Source organism: Ooceraea biroi, chromosome 10, assembly GCF_003672135.1.
Source record: "Ooceraea biroi isolate clonal line C1 chromosome 10, Obir_v5.4, whole genome shotgun sequence".
NCBI lineage: Eukaryota > Metazoa > Arthropoda > Insecta > Hymenoptera > Formicidae > Ooceraea > Ooceraea biroi.
The window spans coordinates 4632760-4647158 of NC_039515.1; the positions used below are offsets into that span (position 1 = coordinate 4632760).

The 14399-nt window shown below is 34.4% G+C and overlaps 3 protein-coding genes across 12 annotated transcripts; all 3 read left to right on the forward strand.

Annotated features, from left to right (window-relative positions):
• Positions 1–143: 143 nt before the first annotated feature.
• LOC105278227 (activating signal cointegrator 1 complex subunit 1) lies at positions 144–2789 on the forward strand. Of its 3 annotated transcripts, none has more exons than XM_011337171.3 (7): positions 144–237; positions 772–921; positions 1054–1163; positions 1310–1628; positions 1756–1916; positions 2111–2229; positions 2314–2789. In XM_011337171.3, exons 2-7 carry the CDS (start codon positions 800–802, stop codon positions 2425–2427), a joined length of 945 nt encoding a protein of 314 aa, XP_011335473.1. In that variant the 5' UTR covers positions 144–237; positions 772–799; the 3' UTR covers positions 2428–2789. The 3 variants fall into 3 exon arrangements, with proteins under 3 accessions (XP_011335473.1, XP_011335472.1, XP_011335471.1); XM_011337170.3 differs by having other exon boundaries at positions 216–237; positions 676–921; XM_011337169.3 differs by lacking the exon at positions 144–237 and having other exon boundaries at positions 246–921.
• Positions 2790–2904: 115 nt separating this feature from the next.
• LOC105278226 lies at positions 2905–6925 on the forward strand. Of its 7 annotated transcripts, none has more exons than XM_011337161.2 (7): positions 2905–2997; positions 3117–3284; positions 3443–3960; positions 4243–4277; positions 4373–4551; positions 4686–4867; positions 4997–6925. In XM_011337161.2, exons 4-7 carry the CDS (start codon positions 4274–4276, stop codon positions 6195–6197), a joined length of 1566 nt encoding a protein of 521 aa, XP_011335463.1. In that variant the 5' UTR covers positions 2905–2997; positions 3117–3284; positions 3443–3960; positions 4243–4273; the 3' UTR covers positions 6198–6925. The 7 variants fall into 7 exon arrangements, with proteins under 7 accessions (XP_011335463.1, XP_011335469.1, XP_026829154.1 ...); XM_011337167.2 differs by lacking the exon at positions 2905–2997 and having other exon boundaries at positions 3021–3284; positions 4997–5201; positions 5328–6925; XM_026973353.1 differs by lacking the exon at positions 2905–2997 and having other exon boundaries at positions 3021–3284.
• A 218-nt stretch (positions 6926–7143) lies between these two features.
• On the forward strand, positions 7144–13906 carry LOC105278225 (eukaryotic initiation factor 4A-I). Of its 2 annotated transcripts, XM_011337159.3 has the most exons (8): positions 7144–7295; positions 8482–8599; positions 9554–9701; positions 9803–9912; positions 9993–10268; positions 10885–11336; positions 11801–11994; positions 13144–13906. In XM_011337159.3, the coding sequence occupies exons 1-7, from the start codon at positions 7273–7275 to the stop codon at positions 11943–11945; spliced, it is 1272 nt and encodes a 423-aa protein (XP_011335461.1). In that variant the 5' UTR covers positions 7144–7272; the 3' UTR covers positions 11946–11994; positions 13144–13906. The 2 variants fall into 2 exon arrangements, with proteins under 2 accessions (XP_011335461.1, XP_011335460.1); XM_011337158.3 differs by having other exon boundaries at positions 11801–13547.
• Positions 13907–14399: the final 493 nt, after the last annotated feature.

The window sequence follows — 14399 nt, forward strand, 5'->3', positions numbered from 1 at the left end:
GATTTGTTGTATTTAAGGATATTAAATATTTATGCTTTACTTACGTTTTCGTCATTTTATCGTATTTTTGCTCGTCATTTTTGTTGTATTGCACTTTTCGAAAGAGCAAGTGTAAGTAGGAATTGACGTTCTTCTTTCGAAATTCTGACGCCATCGCGCTTTAGTATGAATATGAGCGCACTCTATGATGGAATGAAGTGATATCTTTCTATTGTCAACGAAGAAAATAATAATAAGGTGAGCGTTAGTGAAGTAATAATTCATATATATTTATATAAATAAATAACAAGCAATAATTTCTTGTTTATCATGTGATGTGTTATATTATAACATATGATTGCGTATGATTTTGTATTTTAAATGTAGCTACTTAACCTACAAAGATAGTCTCAACTTTAAAAAAAGAAAACTCAATTATCACAGACTAATATAAGACGAATATTATTCACATTACCACAAGAATTTTGAATATTGCGGGAATAAAAAAAGCTTTATTAGGTGTATTTATTCGAATCTGTTGTACCAAAAATAAAACAAGTATAATCTGCCTAATAGGCTCCAGTACATTAATATAATAATATAATGTTTAAATTATTACAATATTTACACATGCATGATATATAAGTAATAAGTATATATGTATGTACGTATGATCAACAACATAAAAAATTTTAGGTGTATTTATATAAAAAAGTCTATATATTATACATTTTATGTAATAATGGATGTGTTAGAACCAGAATTAGTTTGGATCAATGGACGATGTTATAGATTTTATGAAAGTAGTGCTTGGAAAAACATGGATACATCCGCACCATACGTGGAAGATGAAGAACTAGTTTCTTCCGAAGATGAATCTGATACTGACATAGAAATAGTATCTTGTGGTACAATGTTTAAACACACTTTTTATGTGCCCACGTAAGAATTTTTTTAAATGTACCATTTAAAGATAAGTGCAACATTTTATGTGTGTGTGTGTGTGTGTGTATGTATAAACTAAAATTTGTAATAATGCATATTATACTATGTTACTTTATTGTAATATTTTAGAGCTTTTTATGCAAATATAATTGGTGCAAAGGGTTCAACAAGAAAAAGATTGGAAAGTGAGACAGGAACGACGATAGAAGTACCAAGAAAAGGAAAAGTTGCAGACATTGGTAATAATCATTCTTTTTTATTATAATACATTCTTCTTAAACATAAGATGAGACTAATATTAGTTTAATTTGTAATTATTCTTTTATAACTTTCTCAAGTTTACACACTTTACGAAATTGTTTGATATTATTTTATATGTTTACAGCTATTTTGGGACGAGATCGTAAAGCTATAATATCAGCAAGACATAGAATTGATTTGCTAATAGAGGATGTAAGAAAGAAGAAACGTTATACACATTTCTTGTCGATCCCTTTGAATAAACAGGAGATAATCGATAATTTTAATTCTTTCAAAACCGATGTATTGGAAAAATACGCGAAATCTACACGTAATATAGACGAATCACTTTTTCAAACAGCATCCAAATTGCATATTACTATTGGAATGCTTAAATTATTTGATGATAATGAGAAGAAACAAGCTTTTGACGTTCTTAACGATTGTAAAGAAAAGGTCATAAAGTAAGTTCATATTGACTTATACCTATAAATAATGCAGTAGTACAAATTACAGGAAATGCACATAAAATCATAATTTATCATATCGGTAATTTTCTATGAGAATTTCTGAAAATTATATTTATTTCAGACCTATTCTTGAAGAAAGTGAACCATTAAAGATACAGTTACGCGGAGTTGAATGTATGAATGACGATCCTACTGAAGTTAAAGTTTTATTTGCAAAAATTAGTCAAAACGACAAATTACAAAAACTTGTTGATGAAACTGTCAATCACTTTGTCGATTTTGGTAAGTAACGTTAATTATATATAAATTTAAGTATTTTGCTGCACGTATCATATACTTTTTAATATGACAATACCAATTTCTTAATTAATATACATTTCTCTAAAACAAATGTAAAATTGGTGTTTCATATTTAATTTATTATTGAAGTGAAATTTGTAATTTCTAACTTTTAAAATATAATTCTAATTTTTTAGGTTTGATGAAGAAAGAAAGAGAAAATGTAAAGCTACATGCTACCTTGATGAATGTGTCATTCAAAGATGATCATTCGTCAAGATTTAAAGAAAAAATTGATGCGACCGAAATATTCAAAGTAATAAAATTTATAATTATAAATCAGATTTATGTAATTTGTTAGAATATTAGTAACAAAAGTAACATTTACTTTGCATTTTAGGATCATAAGGAGACTTTATTTGGGGAAATCACGTTAAATCAAATTGATATTTCTGAACTTGGCACTGCCAGCAAAAATAATTACTATAAATCTATAGGTAGCATTACAATTTGAAAGGATATACTATGATTGTAACAAATAATGAGCTTGTTATTGCAAACGACAGTAAGTTATGTCAGAACAATATTTCAATCATATACTATATATCGATATTATATAATTATTTTATTCCTGTTTAATATGTTAATATGTTATACCATAATGATACAGATTATACATGTTATAATACAGTAAATAATAGTAGATGCAGTAATATATAAATGTATCAAGATAATATTATATTCCGATACTTATATTACTTTTGAAGATTGTTATTTTTAAAAGTTGTAATATATGTTATTTTTACATGTATACATATTTACATCATCATATGAAATATGTGATATACAACAGAAATATATATTTTTCACACGTTTCTTAAGTGTATAATATATATATATAAAGATATATGCGAATATTCTGTTATCCATATCAATTATCAAGTTTCAAAAATCGAACTGTAACGATAAAACGCCATTAAACCAAGTAACCATGGGTTATTTTTTCAATCCACCTCGAAACCAGGTCATAAAGTTGATTCGAGATTGACTATGAATTTTGGAAGGAATAGGTTTCGCCTATGTTGTAAGTTACTTTGCGTTTTGGAACGTAGCCTGACCTGAACGTTAGAAATACTTTTGTGATTAATTGAAGGGAAACATTCATCTTTACATAAAAAAATTAAAAATATCAATTTTTTATAGTAGAAGCGAATATTAAAAAAAAGCAGAGCTGCATTGTGACATTAAATGAAGACTTCTGCACAAGTGCAGTTGATCCTTTGTGAAAAGGAAAGACAAACAATTTTCCCACGTGTGGCGTAAACAAAGTGGAAATTTAAGGAAGAACATTCAAAGAAAAAAGGAAAACAGGTATTAAATTTTGCTTTTGCAAACTGTTGGTTTAGTTATAGATTTAACTTTAGTTGCAATGATATTTAATGTTGAAAATTAACAGATTATATTAACTTTTCTTTGAGGAATGTCGAGTGCAAAAATTTTCATTGTTTATATGAATTCATGTGTTGCAGATAATGTGCTTTTAACGCATGCGCAGTAATAACGCGCGGCTTTCGCTCTTATATCAATATTACGTACAAATCAGGCGCGATATTGGTCGAATACTAATCACATATTTTCCTTATCAAACGGTCAACAGTATTCAGTTTTCATCTGTATTTTCAACTTCTAACCTTGTTTTCGTTACTTCGTGAACGAGAATTTGAATGAAGTATAAAGTTTTTGTCTTGATATTTTACGAGTTTACTGAATCAGTGAAGACACATAATTATCTTTCCCTAAAAGAAAAACGCATAATACAGTACAATAGATATGTTTGTTTGAGAAGACAATTATATGAGTGCTTGAGACTTGAACAATATATATACTACACGGTGCTTTATATGTGCTAATAAGATTATGAACATTACAATTTTCTGTTCTTTGTAAAAGAATTAAGATTCGTTTTATTTAAATAAATGAAAAAACATAACCTCTTTAAAACAGTTTATTTATTAACAAATTTCGACAAATTGAAGCATATGGCAAGGTGACTTTTTTTATGTGTTATATATGTGTCATGTCCGATATGCAATTTTATCTAAATTAAAATAAGTACGATTTTTAGATGCCTATATATGTACTTTACACACACACACATACACATGTAACATATATCTGCAAATAATATCTTTAACAATTATATCTTTAACTATTTCTCAAACTACTTTTAATTATTTATGAACATAGATATTTTCCCGTTTTTTTATTCTGAATATAATATTCAGTTAAGCTTATACATATTTATATAAATTGAATATATAATTTATAGCAAGATGCAACATTAGCTTTGATAAAGCATAATGTGTAGGTATCTTTTGCAGATAAATAATTTTTGTTTTTTTCATGCTTTAATTAATATAAATGATATTGATGTTACTAATATCCATTCAATATTATAGCCAGAATGCATGGCGTCAAGAGAGTACTGGTTTTCTGCACAGTGATAAGTATAGTGCCAAGTGCTCTTATAATAATTCCACTGTATCTACGGCACATTTTTTATGCAGATGTTGCATATGCTGTAACAGAATCTGATATTATGGAAATTAACGATGGAATTTCAACAATATTTTGTTCGGTAAGGATACATTAATATCTTTGTTTCTATAATTACATATATATAATTTCTCAATAGCTATATTATTATATAAGAATATATCGATTATATTTATAAGATTATATAATGCTAACAAAATTTGTTTTTCCTGATAGGGACATACTCTACGGATGAATGGTACTTTTAATGCTTTCCAAATGGCTCGTCGCCCAGAAGTAACATCATATCGAAAGCACATAAGGCTAAAGAAGAGTATGAATTTACCAGATGATACCTTAGAGTATTGGGGATTTTATTTATTAAAAAATGCGACTGTATCGCTCTCCGTGTGTTCAAGGTAAAGATAAAAAGATTATTATATTTACGATAAAGTAAAGACATGCATTTATATGTGTCTTATCTAATTTCATTGATTTGTACAATGTACAGACGACATTAAAACGTGCAAATAAAAATATCTACTTAGATTTCAGGGAGCATCTATATTAGTGGTAAAAGGAGAAAAGAATTTACATACCTGTGGGCTGTTGGAGCACAATGAGAATAAGGAACAGACATCAGATATGTTCGTACCAGGTGCAAACAGGCAGGTTAAGATAATATATGAATCAGATGCACAAGAAATAGATTCCAATGAGATAACTACAGTCAGGCCTGTTAACAAACCATCCGTAAGTATCAGCTCTGAAAATCCTTGGGAAAATCATTCCACGGTGCCTGTGAACAGAAACGATAACGAGAAAGCGTATACTCCGACTGATGAGAAATATGTAGAAGACTTAGAAATGTTTTATCAGACTGCAGCGTCTTACATCCAGAAGCACACACATGACCAGCAAGAAGTCATGAATGACGGCAAAAGGTTGAGACACATGAAGCACCGTAAAACGAAAAAGAGGAAAACCGAGCAAACGAGAAATGATGATGATCAAGCGGAGGAAATAAATGAAGTTCAGGTTGATGAGAGGAAAACGCGTGTAGAAAAATTAAAACGAAAATTAGGTTCATATCCGGTCGACGAAAGGGACGTGCTCGAATGGGGAGGAAAGTTCTCGGAGAAGATTGCTGATCAGATCCCAGCGAGAAGAAGAGCCAAGAGAAATTGGGGACTCGTAAAGCCGCCGTCCTTACTGGATCAGGGAATCAAGCACGGTGGGAATGCCGATAAAAATTTCACGTCGAATTCTGACGAGGAATCGTCAGTCTCCAGTTTCGAGAGCGATTTATTCAGTTGCTACGACGGAGCTATACTTCTAGCTCATGAATTCGAGCCTTCCGATCAGTGCACGAATATTTCCTATTTGCTCAGCGGTAAGCGCACACAGGCGAACCATCACGTGGTGGAGAATGGTTATTACTATTACATCTTCTACAGCGACAACGACATTGTGTCCAATGATATTTACGCGCTCTTTGACATATATAAGCCGTCCTTCCAGTACGAGAACGTGACCAAGTCGTGTATCAATCAAACGGAATGTACATTTTCCTTGGCTCCCTTCTCGGCGGATAGGGTAATTGTCGAAATACCAACTAGAGATGGTATAGAACATGATGAAACTGATGATGTTAATGTACTGATTTCTGTCTGCCAGCCGCGGATGGGTATATACATAATCTTTCCAATGGCGACATTAGTAGTAATACTCACTTGTGCCTTTCTGTAAATATTATATATAGACGAGTCTCTGTTCTTCCTCTGATCTCAAGATGCAGAGATAAGTGAGCAAACCCGAACCAGTGAAAACAAAAATATTATTTTAATTTAAAAGCCATAGGAGTTGAAAAATAATATTTTTTATCATAACGTAACAATGCTTAGCAGTAATTACAGTTAAATACACAAATGATTGTATATAAGTAGAATATTTATATAAATACGTAATGTACATGGCGCGTTCCAAGATCGGCCCTATCATTTTCTATAGATTTATATGAAGTTCAAATGAAATTGACTAATGGCATATTTTTTATGCAGAAGAATACTACAGTTTTCAACTTAATGATTGAAGATAAGGCCTTTTAGCTTTATGGGAGAGAGAGAAAGGGAGAGGGAGAACAGATGTAATCACATCACATTCATTTAATTTCAAGCTGTTTATATTTTAACATAATCTTAATTTAAAACATAGTTATAGAAAAAGTACACAGTATTAAAAGTTGGAAACCCGCTACGAATGATGACTGTTCTATACATTCTACTCATACTTTTTAAAAACTGAGATTTATTACTGGTTTTAAAAAATACTATTTAAAGCAACAGTTTTTAAACGTTGAAAAAATGTAAATTGTAAATTGTAACTACAAAAATACACGAAATTAAGAAAAAAGTGTTTTAGATACAACTTCAACAATTTTGTCATCACTAAATAAGAAATATATTTGTAACAAAAAATGTTTAAGTGTTTATATTTCATCATTTGTATTTGCCGCCACAGACCCCGTTATGAAGTCGCAAGATATCATGGGTAGTATATCATTTCCGTCATGCGCGCCGATCATTGCGAAATGAAATATCGGTAAAATCATTCTATTGGCAGGAAAAATCATTAATCTATCCTAGTTTGTCGCAACGTGTGACAGCGTTAGTGTCCAATAGAGCTGATACGATCTCTTGCTCAAACGGAAATCGTCCAAGTCTCTAAATTGCCGCCGTTCGCAGCGCCACGTCGTGGCAGTCGGGAGAATACTGATCGCGACGCCAGACGAACTCTTCCTTTCCGCCTAGCTCTCACGAGTAACATGTCGCATACAGCTGAACGAAGGTAAGTTCTGTGTTTTTTTCGGCGTAACGGCGTGCCACGTTCGCGTTCTAGCATGCTCCGGGATTTCCGTAACGCCGATGCTGTCGTTGATCTCGCGCGCCGCGGAATTCGCACGTACGGGGTTAAGATACGCCCGCGAGAAATAGTGTGCCGCAATCGGAGGAGTGCACGGCGACACGAGACTGACAACATGGCGTGCGTTCGTTTTTGTCACATTGTCTCCGCGGCATCAAAGACGGCAGCTCGTGGCCGCGCGCTCGGCTCGCCGCTTAACCTCGCCGAGTGCTCCCGCGACGGGGTTCTGCGAATTTCGCGGGACGAGCGGCCGCAGCGGCACGACGCTGGGCGTCTCGGTGCCGTATGAGCGTGGACGAGGCTCCTTCCATCGCCCGTGTGCAAACCGCATGGGTGAGCAAACGGTTTTTCCCCGTTCGGCTCCGGAATTACGTAATAAATGCGTTTTCCGGGCTGAAAAATCAATCGCGTTGACCCGCGACCTCGTGGCTCGCGCCCCGCGAGTCCATCGTGCACGTTTGCGTGCGCCGCTCTTGCCTCGGCGAAGCAACACGTCTCGCATCTCTTCGGCCACGCTTCCGCGTGAGTCACACACTGTCAAAGCGCTCGACGCGAGACTCGTGCCGCGAGTTCCATTCTACCAATCTGCGCCCGTCGGCTTGTTCGCACCTGTGACGCTCGCAATCGCGGAAACGGCCATCGAATTTTTATGCTCGTGGGAATCCGTGGTATTTTCGAGGGCCGCGCGAGATCGATTTAAAAGTTTGATTCCCAAGGTCACGTGGTTGCAAAATCATTTGTCATCGCTTGATCGCAGTGACCGTTATTATCAGTTTTCTTTACTGATATAAAACGCGGAACACGCGCGCTTCTTTGGTTTTTTCCTTTTTTTTTTTTTCTTAATCTGCGTTGTTAAGTTTCTCGACGAACTCGGATCATTCTTATCGAGAATGCAGAAAATTAAAATGCTTTTTTCTATTATTTTTTATTTTATACTGTAGTGTCGTGATTATTCATTCTATTAAAAGTAATATTGGGAGTGAAATATAACCAAGCTTTTCTGTACATTACGTGTATTTTACCATTTATTTTGTATATTGTTCATAAACCCAATACATACTTTATTGTTTATTAGTGCTTGGGATTATTAATATCTTATTTTATATTTTAGGAATGATGATCAATGGCCAGGGGATTCAAAAAATGGTCCTAGTGAAAGTGAGCAGCCCACGTACGATGGGCCTCCTGGAATGGACCCTGATGGCGTCATCGAGTCCAACTGGGAAGTTGTGAGTAAACTGGCTTATTTTATTATTACGGCATAATAACTTGCGAATAATAAATAACGTGCAACAAGTTTTTACTTTGCAAGTTTGGTTGGTAAACTGTAAGAACAATTCTAATATTTATTTCTCTCTTTAAGGTGATCCTGGAGTGACTAGTGAAACAGTGTTGCCATTTGCTCAGAAATGACAATTAAAATGCTTAATATAAAAATTTCACAATTTGTACGCACAAAATCGCAGTTTCGCAAGGTGGGGACACAATTAAGGAATATGAGAATGCTTGTCGAAGTGATTTTAGAAGCGTAATAAAAGAGAATTCTGTACAATCCTGTCAGAATCCTGTATTCTGTAAAGGATTGTACAGAATTCTCTTTTATTACGCTTCTAAAATCACTTCGACAAGCATCCTCATATTCCTTAATTGTGTAGGTGGTGCCCACCTTGCGAAACTGCGATTTTGTGCGTACAAATTGCGAAATTTTTATAAAAAGCATTTTTTTGTGCAAATGGCAGCACCATCGCGAAGAAATTCCCTGGTCACTCCAGGATCACCTTAACGTTTGGAAAAATGATGCTTCTCCCATTACTTAAACTTTAATGATTGTGATTAGCGTTATCAGTATAGATAAATGTGTGTGTGCGTTAATCCAGATATTTGGAATAGCACATGCTACCGTACAAATGCTAATTTGTTATCTGAAATTACTGATATTAGCTAGATTTAAAGTCCATGATAAATAGCCTATTAGGTTATCTATGTGAACGCACGTAAATTTCACATTTCAAATATTTTTAAAAATATTCTTAATATTTTTTCAAATATCTTTTGGCACATTGTGTGTTATCTGATATGATGTAAAATTTAATTTTATACGATTATCCCAACAAGTTTTATTACAATTACAAAATTACATGTGTCGGAAATTGCATCGCATCGATAAACTTGAATTCAAACAGGTTGTGGAGAACTTTGATGAAATGAATTTAAAAGAAGAACTACTACGTGGTATATATGCTTATGGCTTTGAAAAACCATCGGCAATCCAACAACGTGCCATCCTACCATGTATAAGGGGGCTCGACGTTATTGCTCAGGCTCAGTCTGGTAAGTCTTGCCACGTAACACGTAACAGATAACCTGTGTAACACGTTATACCACCCATTATTATTGCATGTTAATAAATTATGTTTCCAACAATCCCGTAGGTACCGGCAAGACTGCTACCTTTTCAATATCGATCCTTCAACAAATCGACACTAGTATTAAAGAGTGCCAGGCTTTAATCCTCGCACCGACTCGTGAATTAGCGCAACAAGTAAGCAAGTTTAGCAGACTCGATCGCTTCGACAGAAACTTACGTTTCGTACGAGTTTCTCATGATTCGTTTTCGTTTAGATCCAGAAAGTCGTAATCGCTCTAGGAGATTTTATGCATGCGGAGTGTCACGCATGCATTGGTGGCACCAATGTACGTGAAGATATGCGAAAACTGGATCAGGGGGTCCACGTGGTGGTCGGTACCCCTGGTAGGGTTTACGATATGATCAGTCGACGAGCACTTCGGGCAGGCAGCATCAAACTGTTTGTGCTGGACGAGGCCGACGAAATGCTTTCCCGAGGTTTTAAGGATCAGATCCACGATGTATTCAAATTATTACCCAACGAAGTGCAGGTAAATACAGGAGAATGAGATATCGGAGCGTCGTAGATCTCTGAATTGAAATCGTCATCTAATAGATAATTTTATTTCAATTGTTAGAAAGTATCTTTTTTGGACAAGTCCACAATCAAATCGTACAAGACGAAAAAGTTGCGGTATACCTTGTAATATAATCGAGTTAACAAATATATTATAAAATACAGGTGCGTCGTAATAGTGTCATTTTTTTCTGACAGATGTACACTATATAGGTTTGACCATATACGCTGTTTACCATCAAATGTGTTATCTTTTTTGTCTAAAGTAAATAGTGGCCTAAACGCAAACGATTATTGTGGCATATAGCACTCCTAATAATAATCATAATATCCTGAAAGATCAATTAGACACTTTAATATTTATGTGATAGCAACAGCAATTTTGCAGTACCTGTTACAGCATGAATGCCGTTACATTGCACACATTTCTAGTTATTTATATAACATCTCTCAGTAAACGCAGTTGATTTATTTATTTCTTCCATCAGCATATAATATATCGGCCATCACATTGTATCGACACGTATTGACTCCTCGTGGACGATCGTCGGTACTTGGTCGTTTTACCGCAACGTGCTCGTTTCTTCCAGGTGATATTATTATCTGCGACAATGCCATCTGATGTGTTGGACGTGTCCAAATGCTTCATGCGCAATCCCATCCGCATCCTGGTTAAAAAGGAGGAGCTAACCCTCGAGGGTATCAAGCAATTTTTCGTTTACGTTGAGCGTGAAGATTGGAAATTGGAGACTCTCTGCGATCTGTACGATACGCTGAGCATCACCCAGGCTGTCATCTTCTGTAATACGCGGCGTAAGGTCGATTGGTTGACCGAGAGCATGCATAAACGCGACTTTACTGTTTCGGCCATGCATGGCGACATGGAACAGAAGGAGCGTGATCTCATCATGAGGCAATTCCGTACTGGATCATCCAGAGTTTTGATCACCACCGATCTTTTGGCGCGTGGTATTGACGTGCAGCAGGTTTCACTTGTCATCAACTATGATTTACCTTCCAACCGAGAAAATTACATTCACAGGTGAGGCTGCGCGTTTAATAGTCGTAGTTTTAGTGTCCTTATCACGATTTTGAAATTGATGCAGTATTTCTGATTTATTTCAATGGAGCTTTGGAAATTTTTAATTACAAAGAAGATATTCTATATTTGTAAAGTACTAAATTTTTAATCAGTTTTAAATAATCGATTGGTTACAAATATTAAATATGTTCCACTGTGTATGTTTATTTCTTTAAATCTTTAAAAACTAAATATATTTGGCACACTACTATGCGAAATATCAATAAAATATCAATTTTAGAAATAGAAGCGAAAATTTGCAATTACTCTAATTTTTGTATCACGCAAAACGACATTACGTTTTATGCAAATTTGATATTCATTTTAAGATAGCAGAACTTTATGGTGTAGCGCATACATGCATACATGTACCATATACATGCGAGAATTTATGATTACTCAATATGTTCCCCGTTTTATTGCAGAATTGGTCGTGGTGGTCGTTTTGGTCGTAAAGGTGTGGCCATTAACTTCGTGACGGAGGAAGATAAACGAACCTTAAAAGATATCGAGCAATTCTATAACACTCACATCGACGAGATGCCAATGAATGTCGCTGATTTGATCTAAGTCCGACTATTGGCTATAATCCATTATAATAAAAAAAAAATAATAAAAAGTAAGTGAAAGAAGCTCTCAGCTGATCGATCTCTCATGGTGTGTGAGTATATATACTGAGTGAGTTGGTGGACTATATCGCTTATGTAAACGCGATCTAAACCAAAATATTCCAACGTTTTCATATTCGTTTCGATTTATAATAGTAGATTACGGAAATAGTTATCTGTTACGCTACAGGAGTTAGTGTAGTACGATTATTATTACTATTAGTGTAATTACCACTACTGTTGCCGCTACCGATATCGCTGCTGCTGCCGCCGCCGCCGCCATCGCCGCCGCCGCCGCTGCTGCTGCTATTATTACTACTACTACTATTACTATTATTCCTATCGTTACCGCTATAGATATTACTATAAATATTATACTATACATCTCTTTCATTGGTACTGCTGATACCACCAATTGCTATCCACAGGATTTATTTTTCATTTTAATTTTTATATTTACAACATAGTAATATTGGCATAGAGTTTAAAAAAATCTCACGCCGTAGGGTGAGACAAATAAGATTAAAACGCGAGAAGCCGCGGCCCGGCGCAATTCGATACAACACACTTTTAGCCCTATTATTGCAACAGGTTAGAGGTTTTACATTACTCACAGAATGCGTCTGTGCTCTTATCCCATCGCAGGTCCCATGGTCGTGATAAAAATTCTCAAGTCGGTTCTTTTGAGGCTTCTGATCCCATCTATTTTCTCCCACGACATTTCTAACTGGGTGATCCAATCTGTTGTGGTTAACAGTCCTTATTTGACGCTTCTCTTACCGCGATTACAACTTGTTTGTCTAGGCAGAGGTTTAGTTGGGTATTGGAGGGGATATTTTAATCACAAGCGTTGCCGCAGGAGATGTATATTCAAGGATAGACGATATGAATTTTTTGTATATCCTAAATCCCAGGCGCACACACCTCATTCATATTAAATAAAGTGTTTGACCTTTTAAGGGAGTGTGGTCTTTGTTATTGCAATCTTTATTATCTCTCTTATGTGAAATTTCATCCAATTTTATACTGGAAGTCTTGAACGCACGATATGTACGAACGATCATTCTCGAACTATGAAAGGGGAGTTTCGCATTGGGAATAAGTTTCGCAGTTTATATGCCGAAAAAGTTCTCACAGTTTTCTTTTATTTGTATTTGCAGGCAGTTTTGGACGGTCCAGATGTGGGCGACATATTTTTGGAAATAAAAACAAGATTTCCTGATTCAATATCGAAGTTTTTGTAAATCGATTACCTCTCTAAACTCCTGCCTTTCGTAGGTTCTAATAATATAATGCTTTAATAAAATATTGCTCTTTTTTCCTTTTTTATACTTTTACATTATTCTTATTGGTAATGAGGCGATGATTTTGAATAATTTTCTTTTTATATTCGTCAATATAATTATTTGCAAGTATTCTTTATCGCACATATTGTGATTGTTTTCGCGCACTTACCCATATTAGTTGTTGAGATGAATTGAAACATCAATATTGTGAGAACTTTTGTATTGTGTTTATGGAAATGACTGTCTTACAAAAATGATTAAATGATATTGCGATATCATGTTCCATTGTCGTCATTGATCGTAAATTTGCAACAGTGTTGGTAATAGTTTTCGAAAATTTGAGCAAGTGGGACAAATCGTGTAAGTGCATATTCCAGATGATGCAGATCTTTTATTACAACAACACTGATCCTTTTATTCGTGCATTAGGGATGCAGTTGTACTGAGACAGAATCTTCTCGAATTTCCGAAAACTTATACGAAAATTAGTTATTAAAAATTCTGTAAATATTATAAATGAACTTTGAAAGAATGGATCCTTGTGTGTCTATATTATATTTGTATATCGTATAGATGATATTTATTACTGAAATGAAAACGTATACACTGAATATAATAAACATGAAATCTTTACTTACATATAATGTTCTATTGTCAATACTGCAAAATACTGCACTCGTCGAGTGAAAATGTGTACGTATAAAGTGGTTGTATTTAGAATTATGTTATACAATTTAAGTTATTCGTAAAAACGAATTATACAAAACAAGGATGTTCAATTTCTAAAGTACACGAAATAATATAAAATACACGAATATAGGTATAATATATAGAAATACCCTCTACGGATCATTCTTTTTATACAATTTACATGTAAAATTAAACTTTACTATATATATTTTGCAAAATTTATAAATTCTTTTAGCCTTATTATATCATATATCGTTCAATATTCAATTTTATTACATAGGCAGCAACAAACAGAAAATAGAAAATGAAAAAGAATTTATACAAGCTTGGAAAAGAACTCTCTTGCATCCAAGCGTGAACTTTCGTGGCTAATCATTAATTGCGTCACGTGTACACGAAAATGCAGACAAAGTTGTGTGGATTGACATTTATTTTTTTAT